This window comes from Rhincodon typus, chromosome 36 (genome assembly GCF_021869965.1).
Source record: "Rhincodon typus isolate 14 chromosome 36, sRhiTyp1.1, whole genome shotgun sequence".
Lineage (NCBI taxonomy): Eukaryota > Metazoa > Chordata > Chondrichthyes > Orectolobiformes > Rhincodontidae > Rhincodon > Rhincodon typus.
Window position 1 is genome coordinate 12,416,092 of NC_063367.1, and position 25,031 is coordinate 12,441,122.

General features: G+C 41.3%; 1 protein-coding gene across 1 annotated transcript in view; it reads left to right on the plus strand.

Moving 5' to 3' along the window:
* Window positions 1-25,031, plus strand: part of hcn4 (hyperpolarization activated cyclic nucleotide-gated potassium channel 4) — a 352,489-nt gene that overhangs the window by 34,734 nt on the left and 292,724 nt on the right. Inside the window, exon 2 of the mRNA XM_048617159.1 lies at window positions 11,909-12,332. Within this exon, the coding sequence (XP_048473116.1) occupies window positions 11,909-12,332 (424 nt within the window). The remainder of the gene's footprint in view (window positions 1-11,908; window positions 12,333-25,031) is intronic.

Below are 25,031 nucleotides of genomic sequence, written 5' to 3' on the forward strand. Positions count from 1 at the left end.
GTCATTCTCACTACACCTCTAGACCCCAGCTCTTTTGTCATGTTTCAACTAAGACTATAATGAGGTCAAGAGCTCAGTGGCCATGGTCGAACCCAAACTGAGTGTCAATGAGAAGGTTACTGCTTGCAAGTGCTACTTGACAACACTATTGATGACTCCTTCCATCCCTTTACCGAATGGTGGCATAGGATCATAACGCTGAATACCCTACAACAACTCATACTTCTTAGTTTGCTATACCTATACAAATATTCCTTTAGCTTTATTATTTTGCCACCTTGGATCTATGGTCAAGAGATATTAGGGGAATTTAAGTTTAATATCATTTCTACAAGCAAACATATAGCTACAGGATTGTTGTTAAAGTGCATAGTTAAAGATACCTCAATTATTTTCAATTATATGCAGATGGAGGGTAGTTTTGAGCAGATATGAAGCTATGGCAGGGTTGAGCTCTGAGGTGTGAGCATGTATTCACTCTGTAAATAAATATGCAACAGGTTTAATGTTGGGTCCAGTTCTTTCACCCCTGGTTTTCCAGACCATGGCGCAGTCTTTCTTCCTCTTTTGGCTTTGCCTGGCATTTGTACAGCATCTTTCACACCCTTAAAATGTCTAAATAACACTATACAGCCACTTAATTGTTTTGTTTGAAGTGCAATGTAATGATTGGAACCAGGGCTAGTTGGATCCATTGACTATGAGATCCTTGATTGCGATTGTTAACCTGGGCTAATCAGGGAGCCCTGGCTGACAGATATAAACAGGAGATTCAGAAGGTCTCCTCAGTCCAGGGACCGGCTTGGACCTGGCTGGTTAGACCCCCATGTACTATGTACATGTAAATAAAGGGTGACTTGGTGACAGGATACTGGCCTCTGTGCAGTTATTTCATGCAATCATTGTTGTAATGTGGGAAATGAATATCCAGTCTACGCATGAGAAGTCCCAACAAATAGCATTATGTTTTTCCTGATGTTGGATAACTAATGGCCAGGTCGGCAGAAGAGAGAGAACTCAAGGCTTTGGCCTCTAATCTTTCATCTGAAAGACAACATCACTAACAGTGAGACTTGCCATCCATGCTGCACAGAAGTATCACCCTTGGGTTATATTCTTAAAATCTCTGGAATGGTATTTGAAACCACACATTAGACTGAGAGTTGTGAGTGCTAGCAGCTGAGCCACAGATGGCTCTGTAGGTGGTTGTACAAGGCATTCTGTTGTATCAAACTGTCTCGGGGCAACTGGGAATTAACGTCAACCTTGTCAGCAAGGTCCATGAAGAAATTTTTAAAAATGTGTTAACACCTCTACTAATGAACAGAAGGAGATTGTAGAACTGCATGAAGCATCCCTGTGGTAATATCTTTAACCATTATTTCTGGGCTATTGTATGGAATTAACCTGAAAACTTAAGATGATAAGAGGCATATCTTTATTTTCCTTCTTGAGGCCATTGGGTTGAATTTCCTGAGTCATTTTAATGTGAGTCTTTGCGCTAATTCAAGGTTAAAGGTTTGAGGGCATTCATTACTAGTACAACGAATATACTCTTATCTTCAAATAAACTGGCTTCCAGGATTCTGAATGTAAAAGATATTTGGTCGCCTTTAGGGAATTATGAGTTACAAAATTTAGACATACCATTTAATGTATACCTTTTAGTTTTGTGTATGACCAACAGATTTCTCTTTACAGAAAACAGCAATATTATTGAGATGGTACAAAATATGACTTGTGGATTTTTGTGGGACCTTTAGCTTTCATAGAATAGAATCCCTACATTGTAGAAGCAGGCTATTTGGTCCATCAAGTCCACACTGACCCTCCAAACAGCATTCCATCCAGACCACCCCATCCCTGTAATCCTGCTTTTCCCATGGCTAATCCACCTAGCCTGCACATCCCTGCACACAATGGGCAATTTAGCACGGCCAATCCACCTAACCCACACATGTTTGTACTGTGGGAGGAAACTGGACCTCTGATAGGAAACCTATGCAGGTATGGGGAGTATGTATAAATTCCACACAGACAGTCACCCAAGGCTGGGATTGCATGTGGGCTTCTGATGCTGTGAGGCAGCAGGGCTAACCACTTAACTACTGAGCCACCAGGCCACCACTGTTATAAAGTAACATTGTACAGGAGTGTTCAGATGAAGGATAATGATTCATTTTGTGTTGTGGCAATGCTGTTTGCTAATATGTCAGTAGTTAGCTGACCTCCGTATGTGGTCTCATGCTGTTGTATGAATGTAAGTGAAATTTTATGTTTAGATTTTATATAAGCATTGTTGATGAGCTTTATGTTTTAAATCAAAGAAATAAATATTTGCATTGACATGGCATGACATCACAAAGTGATTCAGAAACGATGAATTACTTTGGCATTTACTAACCAGTAGTTTGGATGTTATAACAGCAAATATTCTCACAACAAAATACCACACAGCAATGTAATGAATGGTCAGTAAATCTGTTTATGGTATTTTCACTTGAGGGCAGGCTGTGGTGTTAATATACCAGGTTGACTCCTGGCTGTCCCTTTAATTGATGGACAGAACCTTTTAACATTTACCTGAACGAAAGTGAGACACGGCCGTTGTTTTATGCTTTATCCTCAGGACAGTACCTCCAACAATGCAGCAATCCTTCAGTATTACAAAGGCAGCACCCTTGCTGTTAATTAGCTTGGCTCAGTTTATTGTACTCACATTCCTTCACATAAGAGGTTATGAGCACCATTCCCATCTGCTGTGTACTTTAAATGTCTAATTTAGCTTAATGAAATGCAAAGATGACACTACTTCCTGTGCATGTTAGGGACTTTATTCACAGAATTTTATGCAATGTCTACGCCATCCTTCCTGCTCAACTTATAGTAGCTTCTGTGGTGTCTGTTGCTCTTGCTGTAGTGCATTGCTTAACCAATCAATCATGGATAGTATCTATTAGTTACCAGTGTCACACACCAAACACAGAACAATCATACCATTGAATACTCCATCAGCCCAAGACCTAACATGAAACGTAGCCTGGCATTTCAGTGCTATCTTAAATGCTGAGGGTGCTGTTTTGCTGAAAGGCAGTTTTGTCAACAAAATGTTAAACTAAAATTTCAATCCCCTCACCCCACCTCTGTTCAAATTGATATAAGAAGATCCTGATTCACTATTTTTCATTTTCACTGGCTTGAAATCCTGAAACTTCCGAACTAACAACACAGTGGGAGCAACATCACCAAATGCACGACAAGTGGTTTAAGATGAAGGCCCACCATCATCTTCTCAAGGACAACTGGGAGGTTCAACACAAGCCTTGCCCATCCCCTCAAAATGAAGCATTCAAAAAAATTGAGTTATCTAATGAATTAACCAACTTCCCTCCCTCAACTTTCTGGCTAATTAACCACTTAGTCCAAACGCTTCCAGTTGTTGAAGTCTCACCTGCTGCATTTGGCTCTGTATCATTAGCAGCTCCACTTCAAAAGTAATTAAGTCACTGAGGCATTTTGGAGTCCTGTGAGCTTATAGTAAAGGCACTGTATGAATGTGGGTTCTTCCTTTCAAGAAAGAGACAGCACAGTTGGCTTTCATATGTCATTTTGACACCTTTGGAGTTGTATGCTTATGCTCAGAGCTCCTCTTCATCTACATTAAAAGCAACATAGAACTGGCACTGCAGCTCAGTTAAATTGGCATAATGGCAATATTATAGATCTCTATAGATGATTATAAATTGTTCTGGATTGGTGTTAAATAAACAGCGGAGGGTGGTTGTACTTGCAATAGTAACCCACCAAGTGGAATTATCGTCTATTTGTTTCGATCACAAGTTGGATTATTTGTGTAGACAACAAGTAGAAAGCCATCTGTTCTTCTTCTGCCACACGCTGCTGAAGTGTTGGAAAAAGAAAGCAAACATATTAATCATCTAAGATGTTAGCGGGTATGCAGCATCCCAGTCAATGCATTAAAACGCGGTGCCATAAAGTATTATCACATTTGCCGGAAGGTGACTTCTGATCTCAAGCTATCTTCCAGGCTGTCTTGGATAGGTATCCAGAAAGGGAAATATCTTGTATATCAATAGTGACAGGGAAGGGAATTTGGAAGCTCTAGCATTTTGTACAGATTCTGGCAAAATGGAAGTCTGGTAGTAACAATATGGTTAGTTCACAGAGATCTTGATGGATCACTGGTAGTAACAATATGGTTAGTTCACAGAGATCTTGATGGATCACTGGTAGTAACAATATGGTTAGTTCACAGAGATCTTGATGGATCACTGACTCCCTGACATTCTCTACCATTTTGGTAATTTTCCACCATTGTTGACAGCCGTCCAGCCTATTTGGTCTTACTTTGTTGCATGTCCCTCTGCTACATTAGTGCCAGGAATTAGACACCATTATTAAACATTGTTCCAATAAGGCTTAAGTAATACAGAGCATTCAGAATGTTATCACATTTGGCACAAATTATTGTGCTAAAATAAAACAAAGAACTGCCGATGCTGGAAATCTGAAATCAAGCACAAACTTAACAGGTCTAGCAGCATCTTTGGAGAAAGAAACAGTGTTAAAGTTTAGAATGTGATATGACATATCTTTGGATCTTGTGGCACTGGCAAGGAAAGCATTTGCTGCCCATTGTGAATTGCCCATGGCTATTTCAGAGGACATTTCAGAGTCAACCACATTGCTGTGGGTCTGAAGTCGCATGTAGGCCAGACCAAGCAAGGACAACAATGCAGCAATCCTTCAGTGTCACTTTTCGAGGACTCGCTCCTTCACCAAGCATTCCATTTCCCTGAGAAATGACACTAATAGGGAATGTGATGAGATGAAGATAGACCCATGCCAATCTGGTCAGCAACTAGGTTCAGCTTTCTCCCTTTTGTTTTCTCACCAAATTTTAGGATGAAGCAGATATGAGCCCACTGTGCTCAGACTGTTACTCCCAAACCATAAGCCAGGCCTTTCTTAACTAACAGGCATCTATCAACCTGAGCATACTGCTGACGGTGGTACAGATCACAAAGGGAGCCCAAGTTGCTGTGACAACATAAACCTTTACATGCATGTTGTAGCACAGAGTTATGGATAATGTTGGTAGAGGCTCCAATTTCTTCCTAAATAGGACTCTCTCCCACCCATGCCATCTGCCATTGCCATGTGTTGGAAGGATTTGCAAGTTGTCACTCAACCCGTTTGGTTGCATTAGCCATCAAGTGGGAGCCAAACACAGGACGTCTACTAAGGAGCAGGAAACCACTCACTGTGTTACAAGACTTTCTCATCCTAGTTACACAACTCTAGAAATTTCCAGCACACAAAGTTGTCATTCAGAGCATTTTATATGTGCTTAATTTTTGCGAGAGAACCTTGAAATGAATCCAACTGTGCCATGTTCTCAGCCGTTATTCCTAAGTCTTCTTTTGCATTAATTATTTATCTAATTGTCTCCTAAATTGTCTCTACCACAACTAATCTTTCTGGCAGATACCCACACTCTGAAAAACCTTCTGTATGGAGAAATAGCTCCACACTTTATTGTTTGAGACAGGGATGCCACCTCTATGCCACAGAGTCATTAGAGTGAGTCAACCTATTCGATTGCGTTAGCCATCAATGGGACCCAAACACAGAACATCTGACTAAGGGGCAGGAAACCACTCACTGTGTTAGGGTTTAAGTTTCCTACTCCCTTTTTCGCTTATTTTTAAAAACTCACTGCTAATTCAGTCAGTGAGCTGATTAAACAAATAACAAAGTTCAAGCATTGCCCACCAAGGACAGCGACATAATAATGAAGAAAAATCAAGAAAGGGTAGGATAAACAAGGGAGGGGACCAAATTACAGTTGTGTCAGAGGGGGAGATGGTACACTCCAGACCCTGTGGTAATTTCTGCGCCTCACATCCCCTCAAAGATTTTGAGGATACTGGTGGACACTGCATGCTCCTTCTGCAAGGACACCTGGATGTGAATGTAATCACAGAAGGAAGGTAGATTGTCAGGAATTCTGATCCTACCCAAGTTCCTCACATTTTAAAGAAAAGTCCCACCACTAAATCATCCAGCTAGCTATTCATCAAATAAACCTTTGCAATTTTTTTTTAATTGTGAAATGCCCACCACCAAATAAACATACACAGTCTACCAGCAGTAGTGTAATCTCCCCATGTTTTCTTAAAAGAAAGATAGTTTTAATCAATCTGCTGTAACACACATCTGGAACAGGCAGGACTTGAATCCTGGCCTCCTAGCCCAGGAGATGAGGGACTCTATCACCACACTGGAATAGCTCTCTTCCCTTTCCTTTCCAAAAAGTCCCACTAAATCATCCTTCTGAGTCTTCAATCAAGGAGACCCTTACAAGCTCAGCATATCTGGCAGCATCTGCGAAGAAAAAATAATCAGAGTTAACGTTTTGGGTCCAGAACTCAGAGTTCTGAGGAAGGGTCACCAGACCTGAAACGTTAACTCTGATATTTTCTTCACAGATGCTGCCAGACCTGCTGAGCTTTTCCAGCAACTTCTGTTTTTGTTACTGATTTACAGCATCTGCCGTTCTTTCGGTTTTTAAGATAGTACAAACACGGTCTGCACAGGCAGTGAAACAACAGCAAAAATAAAGAAAAGAGTAGGAAAAAAGGGGAGGGACAAAATCAAAATGGAGTTGGAATCTCTTCACTCTTGTTTTCCTTCAAGTCAGCATCTATTGCTAAATAAATGCTCATAACAATACCTAAACTGATTAAACGTGTATCAAAAAAAAACACAGCCAGCTTTCACCAAGTCGACAACATTTTTTTTAGTTTGAATACCCATCATCAAATCAAATCTCCTTGTTTTTTTTGAATAACCCACTACAAGTCACTCATTTCACCTGTTAAAAGAGCAAGTTAATCTTCTCACTATTTTTAATTTTCCATTTTTTAAAATCTCCTCTCTCTTATATTTTCCATTTTTAAAGTCTCCTCATTTTTTAATATCTCCTCATTTTTTATATCTCCTTATTCTTACTGACAATCTTAAGTGCATCTACCCTTATCCACGGTCAATTCAAATAGCCTTTGTCCATTCACCATAGTAAAACCCTTAATCTTTTATAAACCTGAATTGAAGCTTTAGTAGTTACAGCTTAATTATTTCAAAGACCATAACTGGTGTCCAATTCTAGTAATGTCAAATGTGCTCGACTACAGCAAAATGAAAGAAGAAAAGAACATCTATGTAAGAGATAAGTATAATTCGCTTTGACTCTCTTTTCCTGCACAGCAGTTTTAAACTGATTTTACCACATTCCAGGCGCTCAGAATAGTTCTGAGTAAGGGTCTCCGAACCCAAAATGTTAACTTTGATTTTTCTTCACAGATGCTGCCAGATCTGCTGAGCTTTTCCAGCAACTTCTGATTTTGTTAATTATGGTTAACAATGTTGTCCAGAAATCAGCAGGTTTGGTGATTTACTCCAATCTAACGATTGTGAGTGATACTGGTTTAAAGATGTTTTAAGGCCAAACTTGTATTTCGATCAGATTTCAGATCTTCCCTGATGGATGCCTGTAACCTTGTTAGGAGGTTCACTTATTTTTAGTCACTTTTTCTGTTGGAACAGACCGCAAGTTTACTTTAAGGCAGTCTGATGAATTAATTGCAAATCTTTCACTGGTGATGAAAGTTGAGAGAATGTGTTATGTTACTGGTTTAACTACCCTGTTAAAGGAAGAGGGTTTTGATGTGTGAAACTGCTGGAATTTGTTAAAATATAAATAGACGTAGCAGCCTGTTTACGTATAACTGTTCTCAGAATGTGCTATTGCAGACTATCAGCACCGTTGTCATGGGTTCTTTTCCAAGCCTTTGTGATTAGGCCTCACTGTTCCTTTTTGTCTTGGAAAGTTTTAGTGCTTTTTGATCTGTCAAAATCAATCTACTTGGTTTCACATCCTAATGTCTTCCTTCTTATTATCACATTTTGAGATGCCTATAGGTGAGGATGTTACGTAAAAGTCGGTAAGGGGGAGGCAATGGCCTAGTAGTATTATTGCTGGACTGTTAATCCAGAGACCCAGATAACATTCTGGGGACCCAGGTTCAAATCCCACCACAACAGATGGTGGAATTTGAATTCAATAAAATATCTGGAATTAACAATCTAATGATGACTGTGAATCCATTGCTGATTGTTGGGGGGGGTGGAGAAAACCCATCTGGTTCACTAATGTCCTTTCGGGAAGGAAACTGCCATCTTTACCTGGTTTGGCTTACATGTGACTCCTGACCCACAGCAATATGGTTGATTCTCAACTGCCCTCTGGGCAATTAGGGATGGGCAACAAATGCTGCCTGGCCAGTGACACCCTCATCCCATGAATGAATAAGGGAAAAAAAATTCAATGGAAGCTGTAAGGAAAGGTGAGGCATTGAAAGCTAAAATGAGGTATTAGCTTCATTTGAACAATGGCACATCTGCTTTCAAATTTTGCGTCTGTATCGCAAGAAATATGTAGACTGAGGTGAGTGCACAAAGGATGGTTATGAGGCTGATCCTTGAATTTAGAAGGAGACTTAACAGGGAAATTTTTTATGTTGTGATTTTCATTGGAGAAGAGAGAAATTGGACTGTGGAGGGGGCGCTGTGGTTCTTACAGATGTGTACAGGTGTGGAGAATTGGATCTTGGAATCTTATAAAAACTATTTGTGGCTTTACTTGTGTTACGTTAATTGATCTAAAGCAATCAATCTGCTGACAATCCAGGAATAGTTTTGTGGATGGACACAGAGAATACTGGAGAAACTCAGCAGGTCTGGCAACATCTGTGAAAAGAGAAACAGAGTTTAAAGTTTTGAGTCTGGTATGATTCTTCTCCAGAACTGGAATTTTTGTGGAAGTTCATTATGCTGAGAGCTGGGAGGATTTCCCTTTTACAAGTGCTCCAGTATTCTGACCTCTGGTAAAGGTGATGTGATTTGGGTTGTATAATTTGTGGTATAATAGTAGTGTCCCTGCCTCAGTATCAGGAGGACCACATTTCAAGTCCGATCCATTCCACAGTTGTGTAATAACATCACTCAACAGGTTGATTAGAAAACATAAAGCTGATTTGAGATGTTATTAGGAATCCTTAGATGTTTCAGGTTACTATCCTTTGTTGCTGACCTCAGGATAGCACTGCATTCTACGTATAAACAATCTGAACCTGTCTGCAGGATGCAAGGATTGTAGATACTTTTAATCATCCTGTTCATAGAACCCTACAGTGTGGAAGCAGACCAGCCAGCCCATCAGCTCCACAACAACCCTCTGAAAATCATCCCACCAAGACCTCCCCCATCTCTCTCGCCCTACATTTCCAATGGCTAATTCACCAAGCCTGTACATCACTGGTCACTGTGGGAAATTTAGCATGGCCGATCCACCCAACCTGCACATCTTTGAATTGTGGGAGGAAACCAGAGCTCCCGAAGGGACCCCACACAGACACAGGGAGAATGTACAAACTCCGCATAGACAGTCACCCAAGGGTAGAACTGAACCCAGGTCCCTGGCACTGTGAGACAGCAGTGCTAACCCCTGAGCTACCTTGCTACTCCTGTGTTCAGTGATATAATAACACACCTCTGAAGCAAATAAGACTTAAACTGGGCCTTCTGGCTCAGGGGTAGGGACACTACCAATGTAGTACACAAGCCAGTGAAGAAACATTCACTTGCAAAGATTATAAATGATATAAACTAGGAAAGTCCTAAAAATGTAGCGAATTGCCTGGTTTAAGACAGATTGATGAGGTTACAGGCATTCATAAAGGAATATCTGAAATCTGGTGGAAATATAAGTTTGGCCTTAAATTATGTTTAACCCAGTATCGCTCACAATGGCTACATTAGAGAGAGTCACCAAACCTATTGATTTCTGGACAACAATGTTAGCCATAAATATTGGCCCAGACAGTGATGCCCATATTTCACGAGTGAATAAAAAATTGTTTGCAAGTGAGTGACTGAAATATGATAAAATCAGTTTAAAACTGCTGTGCAGGCAAAGAGAGTCAAAACCAATTATTCTTATCTCTTATATAAATGGTCGTTTTTTTCCTTCATTTTGCTATATTCAAGCACGTTTGACATTACTAGAATTGGACACCAGGACTTTGAAATAATCAAGCTGTTGCTACTAAAGCTTCATTTCGGGTTTATAAATGATTAAGGGTTTTATTATGGTGAATGGACAAAGGTTATTTAAGTTGATTGTGGATAAGGGTTGATGAACTGAATATGGTCACTGAGAGTGAGTAAGAACGTTGTTTAAAAAATTGAGACATGAAAAAGAGTGAGATTTTAAAAATGGAAAAATTATAAAGAGAGAGGAGATGAGCTACTCATCAACAAAATTTTTGAGAAATTCAAATCAATGTTGGGTGGCATGTGGTGATTATATGAAAAACATTTTAGAATGAAGATTTTGCTGCCATATGGATTAATTGAGGTGACCAGCATTAGCACTTTAAGGCTTGCAAGGTACATAGATAATTAGCTTATTGAAAAATTATCATGGTTACAAAGTGACAAATTGTGGTGATGATACAAATAAAACAAGTAATCATAATTTATAACAATTATAGACTATAATATAAAAAAAATCTAAATTATAAAATAATAGAAGTTTGGAAAAATTCTGAACATTTCCATGAACAAATTATTATAACTCATTGCAAGATTAAGGTCTCCTTAACCTAGTGAAATGTCCACTGTATATCCATTTGTACGAAACTCCATAAATCATGCACTGTCGGGTTGGATTCAGCAAATTCTCAAACATTAGACAAACATTGGATGAAAAGGCATAAAAGTGTCTTGTTAGTTATACTGTAACTGACGTGGTGGGCAATAACAGGGGATTCACTTGTGCTCCTATATCTAAAAACAAATAGAATTTGTGATTGCTGAGGTTTGGAGGTATATGATTCGATTGTGTATCTCATGTCATGTTAATGATCTAATAATCAATTCCACGTCAGGGATTGATTAATGCTATGGTTTGGTTTATTTAAAACTGTAAAACATGTTATGAATCACGAAGCAGATATTACAGCAAACCAGTTGATACAGTGTGGAGCCGGAAGAACACAGCAGGTCAGGCAGCACCAGAGGAGTAGAAGAGTCGATGTTTCAGGCCTGGACCCTTCATCAGGACTAGGGAGGGGGAGGGACCTGGGAAATAAAAAGAGGAAAGGGGGGTGGGTCTAGGGGAAGGTAGGTGGGATGGCGATAGGTTGATGCAGGTAGGGGTAGTGGGGATTGGTCAGTGGGAAGGGTGGGGTGGATAGGTGGGGAAGAAGATGGACAGGTTGTGTCAGGTCAGGGAGGTGGGGATGAGAGGGAGGGTTGGACATGGGATGAGGCTGGAGGCGTGAGGAGAATGATGTTTCTGATGCTGCCTGACCTGCTGTGTTCCTCCAGCTCCACACTGCACCGAAACTGACTCCAGCATCTGCAATTCTTGCTACCTCCAATTACAACAAACCAACTGATGTCTGTAAGAGGAGCTTGCGGACTAACCAGCAGGGAGAGTTGCAACAATGCTTACACCCATCACAAGATTTCCTTAAAGGCAAGGTGTAGATAAAACATCTCTGGATACTTTACAGGAGTTCAATTACACAAAGTATCAAATGGATGTGAGTCTTAGGCTCCAGTTCTATCCTGGGGGCCGCTGTCTATCAGGATTATGAGAACTTTGTTGATAGCATTTTATGAGGTGTGAGTGAAAATGAAAACTTGCATGAAGCATGGTATGTACTAGCTTGACTGAAAAATCTGTCTCTGTGCTGTGCAATGTTTAGTTTTCATAAAGTAAGGATGATGAATAAAACAGCAATATTTCTCCTTACAGGTTCTACTGGGACCTGACAATGCTGCTTCTCATGGTGGGAAACCTGATCATCATTCCTGTGGGAATTACATTCTTCAAGGATGAGAACACCACTCCTTGGATAGTCTTCAACGTTGTGTCGGACACTTTCTTTCTTGTCGATCTAGTGCTGAATTTCAGAACTGGGATTGTTGTGGAGGACAACACAGAGATTATTTTGGATCCACAGAGGATCAAAATGAAGTACTTAAAAAGCTGGTTCGTTGTCGACTTCATATCCTCCATTCCAGTGGACTATATTTTTCTAATAGTTGAAACGAGGATTGACTCAGAAGTTTACAAGACTGCCAGGGCGCTGCGGATTGTAAGATTTACCAAAATCCTCAGTCTCCTTCGGTTGCTGCGGTTATCCCGATTAATTCGTTACATCCATCAATGGGAAGAGGTAAGTCCCCACTTTATTTAGCTCCAATGTTTTGTTTTGACTCTCTGGAGTCTGACCTTTTACCTTAACAACAGAAAGTGACTGAAAATGGTACTGAATCAGAGAATTAGTCCGTTCTATGAAATACACGCTGGGATTCGCTTTCATGGTCAAAGCAAAGAAATGACTGGAAATTAAGGTCACACAGCTTTCCCCATGGATTTCCCGATCTCTGTCCTATCTTTGCATACAAATTATTGGTGAAGTTGAGATTCCCACTCGATGGTTCCTATATCCATCCTGTCATTGTCTCTTTTCAACTGTAGTGAAGAAAGTGATACTGGGTCCTGGAAAGTTTAGAAACAGCCTTGATTAGTACATCAGCGTGGAGCTGGAGGAACACAGCAGGCCAGGCAGCATCAGAAAATGATTTTCTGAAGAAGGGTCCCGACCCGCAACGTCAGCTTTCCTGCTCCTCTGATGCTGCCTGGCCTGCTGTGTTCCTTTAGCTCCACACTGTGTTATCTCTGACTCCAGCATCTGCAGTTCTTACAAGCTCTTGATGAGTATGTCCATATGACCTGAGACCACACAGGGCAATGGCCAACTGTACTACACCTATAAAGACCCCAACCATTTGCATGTGGTCTTGATTTTGTGTTGAGGGTTGTAAAGCCATCAATACAGACTTTGAACTATTGCTATAGCATCTCCTTTGTGTCAATATTCAGAGGTAGCTGAAGCAAGACAGACTTGCCTTTATATGGCACGTTTCAGAATCTTTGAATGACTCAAAGCACATTACAGCTGGTGACGTATTTTTTTTAACATGGAATCGCTGTTGAATTTGTTACTGCACAGTAGGATCCCACAAACAATATCTATGCAATGATCAGATAATCTGTCTTCCAGCTGTTGTTTGAGGGATGAATACGACACAAGAATGCTGGGGATAATTCCTTTGTGCTTCTTCCAATAGTGTCCTTCGCATTCATGTGGATGTTATGCAATGCAGGAGGAACCTCTGTTTGATATTATCCAAAAAGGAAGAAAGTCTGACCATGCAGCAGTTCCCCTGTGTTGCATTGAAATGTCAGTCTAGAATTTGTGTTCTTGTTCCTGGACCTTCCTAACCATAGCTGAAAGTGCTTCCTTTCTGATACATCTCTTGAGGATGGAGCATTGTACAAAAATCCAGACATACAATGATAATTTTCAAATATAGAACTGGGGCAGAGTTAGCAAGTGACATAAAAGTCTGCTGACTGTAATTCTGCCTCGAAGCCATATAGCGACAGGCATGGAATATATTCCTGGTTTAAGGTACACTTGTTTATTAGGTTAAATAAAATTAATGTCTTCAGAGGAAATTCTGAGTACGGTATTATTTTTAGCACGCTGGCTAATGTGCTTGTGAACTGTTTTAACAAAGCCATTAATCCGATAAGACAGTTTTATTTGGTTTTAATTGTGCGTACAAGATTAATTAGTGCACTGATCTTTAAGGGTATAGGTAGAATGATGAGTCACGCAGTATGAAAAGAAAGAAATGAAGACTTGCATTTATATTGCACCTTTCATGACTACTCAGCTTCCCAAAGCACTTTATGGCAAATGGAGTCCTTTTGATGTGTAGTCACTGTTATAACGTAGCAAACATACAGTGATTTAACCAGATCGTCCCTATTTCAAAACCTGATTGTTTGAAATGCTGGGCAAGGCTAAACAGGATAATTCCAAAGTGATTGTTCAAAATCACTTTACATGAGGCAATCTTCTTCTTCTTAGTCCCTCAGGGTCAAGGGTGAGATGCTGCCTCTCCTGCTCAATAGGTTCTGGGATGGTTCTGAGATGGACCAAATGCAGACAAGTGGGGATGGTTTACTTTGTGAAAACTGGGCAGCATGGGCAAGTTGGGCCAAAGGGCTTGCTTCCATGCTGTAAATCTCTATGGCTCTATGATTGAAACACCCATCAGCAGACTCTGCCACCTCCAGGACAGCTTATGCTTAAAGGATTGGTTGATCAAGGCATCAGAGGTCCCTGATGCCTTGACTTGGACTCTGAATATTTCCAATGAAATCTTTCTGTTCAACGTCTCCCTGGATAGAGTCATTGAGTCATCAAGATATGCAGCATGGAAACAGACCCTTTGGTCCAACTTGTCCATGCTGACCAGATATCCTAAATTAATCTAGTTCCATTTGCCACCATTTGGCCCATATCCCTCTAAACCCTTCTTATTTATGTACCCATCCAGATGCTTTTTAAATGTTGTAATTGTACCAGATTCCACCACTTCCTCTGGAAGCTCATTCCATAGATACACCACCCTCTGTTTGAAAACATTGCCCCTTAGGTCCCTTTTAAATCTTTCCCCTCTCACCTTAAAGCCACGCCCTCTAGTTTTGGACTCCTCCACCGCAGTGAAAAGACATTGTCTATTTACTCTATCCTCTCATGATGTTATAAACCTCTCTAAGGCCTTTGACACTCCAGCCTATTCAGCCTCTCCCTATAGCTCAAACTCTCCAACCCGGGTAACATTCTTGTAAATCTTTTCTGAACCCTTTCAAGTTTCAGAACGTCCTTCCTATAGCAGGGAGACCAGAACTGCACACACTATTCCAAAAATGGCCTAACCAATGTTCTGTACAGCCGCAATATGGTCTCTCAACTCCTATACTCAATGGACTGACCAAATTTTGTCAGCCACAAAACTGGGTATCCATTGAGTTTGACTACTTCTGGAATGCTTTGAGGACTATCTCTAAAGTGGTTACACTGTCTCCTGGGATTTTCCAACAATGACTGAGCTCAAGTAGACGAATTGCTTCCAGTCATTTTGGCATTGGGCATACGAGTGACATGCTCCTTCCACAGTTTGCATCAACAACTTTCAATTATATTGAACGCTTTAACATAACAAAATAACTCAAGATTCTTCACGGGTGTGTTACCAAGAAAAATTTGAATATTAACAGAGGTGAAGAATAGCTTGGTCAAAAGATGAGTTTTAAGGATCATGTTAAAAGAGTAGAGAGAAATAAATAATGCAAATTTTTGGGACAAAATCCTGGAATTCCATCCTTATTGGCATTGTGGGTCTACCCACAACAGTTGGACTGCAGCAGTTCAAGAAGGCAGCTCACCACCACCTTCTCAATGGCAATTAGTGATGGGTAACAAATGCTGGCCAGACAGAGATGCCCACATCCCACAAATGAATAAAAGAAATCCCCAGCAGTTTGTTGTACTGGATGAGGCAAATGTTTATGTTCATTCTCTGAGCATAAAACATCTGAGCTTGAATATTTATCATAAAATCCCTTCAGTGTGGAAGCAGGCCATTCAGCCCATACTAACCTTCCAAAGAGAATCCCAACCTGACCCACCCCTGTATCCCTGCATTTCCCATGGCTAACTCACCTAGTCTGCACATCTCTGAACACGGGCAATTTAGCATGGCCAATCCACCTCATATGCACATCTTTGGACTGTGGGAGTAAACCAGAGCACCCAAAGGAAACCCACGCAGACAATGTGCAAGCTCCACACAGACAGTAGCCCATGGGTGAAATCAAACCCAGGTCCCTGGTTCTGTGAGGCAGCAGTGCTAACCACTGAGCCACCGTGCTGCCATATTGAAGCCAATTGGAAGGGTTCAAGGGGAATTCCAACTCTTAGAGGCTGAAGGCAACACCCTCTCCAGGGATATAGCAACGAAAATCAAGAACACACAAGAAGCCACGATTGGAATAGTGCCGTGATCTCAAAGGCTGAAGAAGATTGCAGAGCAAGTGGTATCAATGAGTCAATATTTTCCCATTGCCTCTAACTTCCCAGTGTACTGAAGGTTTTTTTTATTTACTGATTTTGTGGGATGTGTGTATCGCTGGCTAGGTCAGCATTTATTGCCAGTCCCTAGTTTCCCTTGAGAAGGTGGTGGTGAGCTGCCTTCTTGAACCTCTGCAGTTCACCTGCTGTGGGTTGAACCGCAATGCCATCAGGGAGAGAATTCCAGGATTTTGACCCAGCGACAGTGAAGGAATGGCAATATATTTCCAAGTCAGGATAGTGAGTGGCTTGGAGGGGATCTTGAAGGTAGTGGTGTTCCCACGTATGTGCCGCCCTTGTCCTTCGAGATGGAAGTGGTCGTGGGTTTGGAAGGTGCTGTCTCAGAATCTTTAATGAATTACTGCAGTGCATCTTGTAGATAGTACACACTGCTGTTACAGAGCGTTGGTGGTGGAGGGAGTGGATGCTTATGGATGTGGTGCCAATCAAGTGGGCTGCTTTTTCCTGGATGGTGTCAAGCTTCATGAGTGTTGTTGGGGCTGAACTCATCCAGGCAAGTGGGGAGTATTCCATCACACTCCTGACTTGTGCTTTGTACATGGTGGACAGGCTTTGGGGAGTGAGGAAGTGAGTTACTCGCCACAGTATTGCTAGCCTCTGACCTGCTCTTGCAGCTGCTGCATTTATGTGGTGAGTTCAGTTGAGTTTCTGACCAGTGATAACACCCAGGATGTTGCTAGTGGGTGATTCAGTGATGGTAACACCATTGAATGCCAAAGGGCGGTGGTTAGATTGTTTCTTATTGGTGATGGTCATAGCCTGGCATTTGTGTGGTACGAATGTCACTTGCCACTTGTCAGCCCAAGCCTGGATATTGTCCAGATCTTGTTGCATTTGGACAAGGACTGCTTCAGTATCTGCGGAGTCACCAGTGGTGCTGAACATTGTTCAATCATCGGCAAACATCTCCACTTCTGACCTTATTATGGGAGGAAGATCATTGATGAAGCAGCTGAAGATGGTTGGGCCTAGGATGCTATCCTGAAGAAAACATGCAGAGATGTCCCGGAGCTGAGACGATTGACCTCCAACAACCACGACCATCTTCCTATGTGTCAGGTATGACTCCATCCACTAGAGAGTTTGCTGCCCTGATACCCATTGATTACAGTTTTGGTAGGAGTGCCTAATCATAAAAAAAACTGCTGATTCTGGAAATCAGAAACAAAAACAGAAATTGCTGGAAAAACTCAGCAGAGGAACTCTCTATGGAGAGTAAAAACAGAGTTAATGTTTCGGGTCCAGTGACCCTTCTTCAGAACTTAGAATCTTGCTGCATCTGTACGGGGCATTGCAATTGTAGTCACCCTACTCTATTCTTATTCATCCATAGGACATGGACATCACAGGCTGGGCCAGCATTTATTACCCATTCCTGGTTGCCCCTGAGAAGTTGATGGTGAGCTGCCTTCTTGAACTGATGCGTCCATTTAGTATGGGTAGACCCACAATACCATTAGGGAGGAAATTCCAGGATTTTGACTCAATGACACCAAATGAATGACAATATATTTCCAAGATGGAATGATGTGTGTTTTGGAAGGGAACTTGCAGGTTGAAGTGTGAACTGTGGATGCAGGAAGTCAGAAACAGAAATTGCTGGAAAAGCTCAGCAGATCTATGGAGAGAAATCAGAGTTAATGTTTCGGGTACAGTGACCCTTCTTCAAAACTGATGGTAGCTAAGAAATTATTGATTTTTATGCAGAAGATACGGTGGAGGAATGGATTAAGGAGTAAACAATAGGTGGAGTTATTGCCCAAAGAGAGAAGAACAGTTGGACAGACAGTTGGATAACAGCCAGCCTATAAGAGTCCAATAAGGACTCTTGGTGGCTAACAATGGCTCCTGTGTAATAGAGGCCATGTGATAACAAGACCTGGTGTGTGGAGTTGGGGTGAGCACATGGTAGAAGATGCCTCAAGCCCTGAAACTGTTGAACTTGATTTTGAGTCCAGAAGGCTGTGTAGCGGAAAATGAGGTGCTGTTGCAGCTTGCGTTGAGCTTCCCTGGAGCACGGCAGCAAGACTGAAACAGAGATGTTGGCCAGAGAACACTGGTGTGTTGAAGAGGCAGGCAACAGGAATTTCATGCCTAATCATGGGTGAACGATAATCCATTCTTCTGCCTGCCATTGACATATGTTGGAAGGTTTTGTAGGTTGCCTGCCCTCGTGAGCACATTTCCTTTGCCTGTCAATTTCTGAGGTGGGGCTCTAAACTAGAGTTTCTGATTCAAAGACAGGTAGGCCACTGGGTCACATGACCTTCTTTGCAGGGACTTACCAGCCTCTATTTACTTGCCCACCTTGAGCACAGCTCTCCTTTTGTAATCATTTAGAATCCAGCACAATGTTACAAAGCATTTTCCATCTGCTTTGGCTTCATTCCAGAAGAAAATTAGGTCAGTCCGAGATATGGAACAAGTAATGAAATTTCAGCGCAACAGCTGTTGGTGTGTGTGTGTTTCTTTTAAAAATATACTTTCAATGGCCTTCCCCATTAGCATCAGCACATGAAACACATGCAAATACTTAAAAGAAAAAAAAATCACAGCCCTTTGAAATATATGTCACATCAAAGTGTTTGAAGCACTGAATTCAAAAGTATGATGTGAAAATAATATTGCACACAGTTGATACATTCAGAGAGATGTGGAAGAGCCAAAAATGCAGCAAAGAATGTGTAATATAATAAAGGCCATGACATATAGTCTACATTTGACCTTTGGTTTAGGATAATTTGAGAATTCCACAATTGTGTTTCCCCCCCAGAATGTCATTAGCCACTTTAAGAAATTTGAAAACCATTGTCTAAATGATTACATGGCATCACTTTGGAGTGAATGTAAGGTAAATTATGTCCTTTCATGATGTTGCCTTGTGATGGGGAATATGTCTTCACTTACCTCTGTGATCTAAAATGCTGTCTGGCAAACAAGGAGACCTGCATTACACTTTTCAATGACTCCGTCAGTAAATTCAATCTTCCCTCTGCTGGAGCGCTCCATTAAGCAGTAATCCTCCATCTGTAAACAACAACAATAAAACAAAGAACTGCTGATTCTGGAAATCAGAAACAAAAACAGAAATTGCTGGAAAAACTCAGCAGGTCTCTGCAGCATCTGTGGAGAGAAAAAGCAGAGTTAATGTTTCGGGTCCACTGACCCTCCTTCAGAACTCAGAATCTTGCTGCAACTGTACGGGACATTGCAATTGTAGTCACCCTACTCTATTCTTATTCATCCATAGGACATGGACATCACATTCCTGGTTGCCCCTGAGAAGTTGATGGTGAGCTGACTTCTTGAACCGCTACAGTCTATTTAGTATGGGTAGACCCACAATACCATTAGAGAGGAAATTCCAGGATTTTGACTCAATGACACCAAATGAGTGACAATATATTTCCAAGATGGAATGATGTTTGTTTTGGAAGGGAACTTACGGGTTGAAGTGTGAACTGTAAGACAGGGACATAATTGCAGTGGAGGCAGTTCAGAGGAACTGCACGACATTGCTTTCTGGGATGGAGGATTTGTCTTTGAGAAGTTTAAGCAGGATAACCCTATACTCTTTGGAGTTTAAAGGAATGAGAGGTGATCTTATTGGAACATTTAGGATGTTTGACAGGTAAGTGCTGAGGGGGTGTTGCCTGTCATTGGAGAAATCTAGAGCTAGGTTCCAGAATAGTTTCATAACAAGAGATCTGATGCTTAAAACCAAGATGACGAGGAATTATTTTCTCTCTTGGTCATGAGTGTTTTGAATTCTTTCTCCCAGCAAGTTGAGGGTTATAGGGGACAGGCAGAAAAGTGGATTGAGGCTGTCGGACAAAACACAAAAAAAACCCCAAAGAACTGGATACTGGAAATCAGAAGTTGCTGGGAAAACTCAGCAGGTTGGGCAGCATCTGTGGAGAGAAAGCAGAGTTAAGCTTTCAGGTCCAGTCTTCAGAACTCAGTTATGATTCTATAAATTGGTGGAACTGGCTTGAGGAGCCAAATGGCACACTGCTGCCTCCAATTTTGTATGCTCTAATGCGGGTACAGTTCTTCCTACAGAATAAATCATTGCAGGGCATGCGTGAAAGCAAGGGTTAATGGTGAAAAAGGCAGTATTTGTATCATCTTTACTACTTCCTCAGCTTCAATAGACTTCCAACATTGGCAAGATAGGTTCGAATAAAGAAAGCGTTTCAGCCCATTTAGCTTTCTCTATCTGACCTAGAAAGGGGCACATCCTGTTGCTGCTGCATGAATGTTTTGAATGCCATGTCCTCACCTATACATCACAATAACAGATCTTGTTTGCTGATGGCTTCAGTGGTAAAGAACATATCTTGTTGTTGGAGTAGGCTTGAGGGGCTATCTGACCTAATTGTGTTCATTTTTCCTATGTTCTTATCTCTTCGAACATTCATCTTTCCCAACCTTGAACCCTGCTTTTAGACCTGGTGGAAAAATTTAACTACATAGAATACAGATGTGCTTGGGTTCAGTGGGAGAGGTTAATGTGCTAAAACTCTGAATCTAGCCCCCAACTATCCTCTAACCTGTCAGGTTTATTAAGAGGGGGGATGAAGGTTACCTAATTCGGTCTTCAATGCTGGTTGACCTCTTGAAATATTGTATATTGAGACTACTTTTTTTTTAATGAATCACTTTAAATTTGACTCTGGGTAGTTGGATTTCTGGATTTGGAAATCATGACAATGATTAAAAGCTGAAAGATGTATGGATGCTGGAAATCAGAAATGAAAGCAGAAATTGCTGGAAAAGCACAGCAGGTCTAGCAGCATCTGTTGACAGAGAAAGAGAGTTAATGTTTTGGGTCCAGTGACCCTTCCTCAGAACAATGGCAATGATAATGATTATTGAGGTCAGGAGACAAGTGCCTTTCTGCTTATCAGCTGGATGTAACCAATGCCAAAACCCTTCAGGAGGTCCTTCACATCATTCCTTCCACCTGCCCCAAGCCCTCTAACTTTCCCTCTCCTAAGTATATATTGCCTTTTAACAGAGTTCACCTTTAACGACTCCCGTGTGTTGTGTGTATACAATGTTGGGATTCTGCCTGGCTGTTGGTTGTAGAACCAGACAGTAAAGGAGATGACCTTAAAGTTACCCATTGCATTAAGTAGGGGGTGGCATAGATCTGAGGGGGAACAGGGTGGGGTGCAGACAGGGCTGGGGTTTGTGGGAGGGGCAAGCATTATGGGACAGGCGGTGGGGGGGAAGGTGATGCGACAGGGTGGGTTGGGTGGGGGGGTGTGAGACATTGGTGGGGAGTGGGGGAGGTGGGAGGAATCTGTACATGGGTGACAAGTGCATGAAGGTCATTGGACTCCTGTGTTAGGACTAAGGTGCTTTTGGGCAGCTGTACCTGGGACTGAGCAGTGATTTCTCATGTGGGGTGGAAAAGCTGACTTAAATGTAAAATCTCCCGCTTCCTTCTGGCTGGGGGATCATATCCCGTGAGATCCCATCCCTGTGATCAAAGAACAGAAACTTTAAATTTTATAACTGGTCACACGATAATCTTGAGAGTGAGTATATAACAAAGAAGCAGAGCACAGAAGGGTTATCAGGCCATTATTCAACATCTTCCAATGAAGAGAGGCTTTAAAACAAAATGACAGAGATAGAACGAGACATGCAAATGCTTTTTACTGAGATAGTTTGTGTTATCTTCTGGAGCAGAGTGCCATAAATGTTAGATTCAAACAACACTTTGACAAAGCACCAGATGCTATATTTAATGACACATCCAGATGCTGTTACTATTGTGCTAACCTTGTGTTTGTAAAAATAAGCCTGTGAGTGAATTGCTTTCTGAATGCTTACCGTTGTTAAGATCTAAGCCAGATTAAAGTCAGTTTTGTTTATACATTTGTTTTGTGGAAATAAATGCTTATCGAAAGATTATTTTTTATTAATTTTTTTTTGAAAGAATTTGAAGTTGCTCTTATATGTAAAAAAAAGATTGGAAGAAGATTTTAGGATACGGTGGCTCAGTGGTTAGCACTGCTGCCTCACAGTGCCAGGGACCTGGGTTTGATTCCACCATCGGGCAACTGTCTGTGTGAAGTTTGCACATTCTCCCCGCGTCTGTGTGGGTTTCCTCCAGATGCTCTGGTTTCCTCCCACAGTCCAAAGATGTGCAGGTTAGGTGGATTGGCCATGCTAAATTACCCCATAGTGTTCAGGGATGTGTAGATTAGGTGGATTATAGGGGGATGGGTCTGGGTGGGATGCCCTCTGGGTCGGTGTAGACTTGTTGGACTGAAGGGCCTGTTTCCGCACTGTAGGGGGTTCTATGATCTATGATCTATTTAACTGAGGTGCTCTGAATGGTAAAAGGTTTAGAACAGCTCTTCCCAGAACTTTCTCCCACTGTTACCCCAAATCAAGCCTTGAAAGTCGACCCTGAAAAGAAAAAAAGTTGGAGATCATAGCGTGTTCAGGCAACATCCATGGAGAGAGAACGAACTAATGTTTCGAGTCTAGATGACTCTTCACCAGAGCTTGAAAATTGCCAACCTGCTAGCAAGAACTGAGTAGAGTAGGAGGGTACTGTGAGAGCTGGAGCCTGTCAGAGTAAATCCTTGTCTTTAATAAAAAGGTCCTTTCCCCTTTTCAGTCTACAATAGAAAATATAGTATAATGGAAAGATTCTGTCATTGGATGTGGCATAGAGAGTGGAAAAGTTGAATAATTCAACAGTGCCTTTATGCCGAAGATGATGCCATGGAGGAAGACTCTGTTGTAATTGAGCTCTCGACAACAGAAAGGTGCTGCATAACATGACGAAAGAATGTTCCAAAATATTTTTACAGTCAATGAAGTAATTTTTGAACTGTAGTCACAGTTGTCACGTAGGGGTCACTGCAGACAATTTGTATGCAGCAAGGTTCAACTAACAGCAACGTTATAATGACCAGACCATCTGTTTTTACGATGTTAATTGAGGATAAATATTGGCCGGGACATCAGGGATAACTCTGCTTCTTTTCTTCAAAATAATGCTCCAGGATCCTTTACGTCCATCTGAAGAGATTGAATAAGATGTCATTTAAATATCTCGTAAGAAAGGTAGTGATCTCAACAAAGCAGCACTTCCTCCATCCTGCCTTGTAGTGTTCTCCTTTGATTTTGTTCCAAAGTGGGGCTTGAACCCACAACCTTCTGAGTTGGGGGTGACAGTACTGATACTTCATATCCAGAATTTTTGATTTCTGGCTGGAGATGGAGAGTCTAAAAAGTTGGTATCTGGTGGCTGATGTTGGCATTCTCCTGTTTTCATTGCAGGAAGTGAGGGACAGGGGAATGGTATCTGTCCACAAGGCATTGAATAACTTATCGGGTGAAAAAGATTGCTGACAACAGAAGCTGACTGCAAATAAAAGGTGTAAACCATAGCCAGAGCATGGATGCAACTTATAGGTGACAGACTGGAGTGAGGCCTGTGCTCTATCCTCCTGTGCACTGTCACAGCCCCTTTATATTCCTCTGTCACCTTCCCCCTCCCATCTGGCACTGATGGATTGCAGGATGAAGAGCTGGAAATCCATTTCACAATATGTTTGCTATCCCATGTCAACCCCAATGTGTTGCAGATAACATTAACCTTTTGCTTCGAAAGATGCCGAATGGAAAAGAAAGGGGAATTATCTTTCAGCGAAAGGGTAACATGAGACTTCAGTGGAACCAGTTTACCAGAAATTAAATCACATTAAATGAAAGCGAAATACTGTAGATGCTGGAAATCTGAAATAAAAACGGAAAATCCTGGAGAAACTCAGCAGGTCTGGTAGCATCTGTGTAGAAAGAGTGCATTTCTTATGTCTTCAGCCTCACAGAAGATTTACATCTTTGCTTTCGGATGATTGAAAATATTGCACAATACCAGTCTAACTGTGTGTGCATTAGACACCCCACACTGCTCCACAATTGAAATGTATAAATTCTTAAAAGGTTTGACAACTTTAGGTGCTGAGAGGCTTTTCCCGTGGCATGAACGAGGGTCATAGTGTCAGGATAAAACTTGCCATTTCAGAGAAAATTCTCTACTCAAGAGCATTGCAAGTCTTTGGGCTTCTCTATCCTAGGTACGTTGTGTGGAGTACATTCAAGGCAGAGATATTTGACCACAGAAGGGGATGTAGGGATAGCAAAGGAAGGCAGATTGGAGATCAAAGATTGACCATGATATTATTGAATTAAGGAGCTGTACTTATGTCCCTTATATGCTTGTAACAACTTGGAGACAGATCACTGGTCAATTTTTGCTTCCTGTATCTATGCCAAGAGTTTTGGGAGAAATCGTAGGTGTAATGACCTTGTTGTTTTGGAGCCATATGTTATGAGATTGGACTCGTATATATCCTCGTGAGATGGAATTGGGCGCGTTGCTTTCCTTACATGCTAATGTGGACTGACAGGCTTTTTTTTATGATGATTGCTTTGTCATTGTCTTTTCTTCCCTCTGGGGTTGGATCTCTCATAACCAGATTTAGGATTGAAATCTCTTACCTGAATTTACAATACCAAGATTGTTCAGTTCTATAATAACTAGACTCCAGTAACCATCCAAAATAGGAATACAGCCTTTTTTAAGCAACAATGTAAAAGATTTGACAGTAGAGCAACATAATTTATAAGGTGACGGAAACTAAACAGTTAGCAAATGCTACATCTGAAAAAAATGATCGCTTTGCAAACATTTAATTGATGTGTGACAATTTTGGACACAGATTGCTAGCATTATTCAGCTACGATTGCAAGTAATATACATCGTGCAGTTTGAGCTTTGTGACCTCTCAAAGATAAGTAGGTGGATTTGAAAGCTGGTAGAGGAAAAAC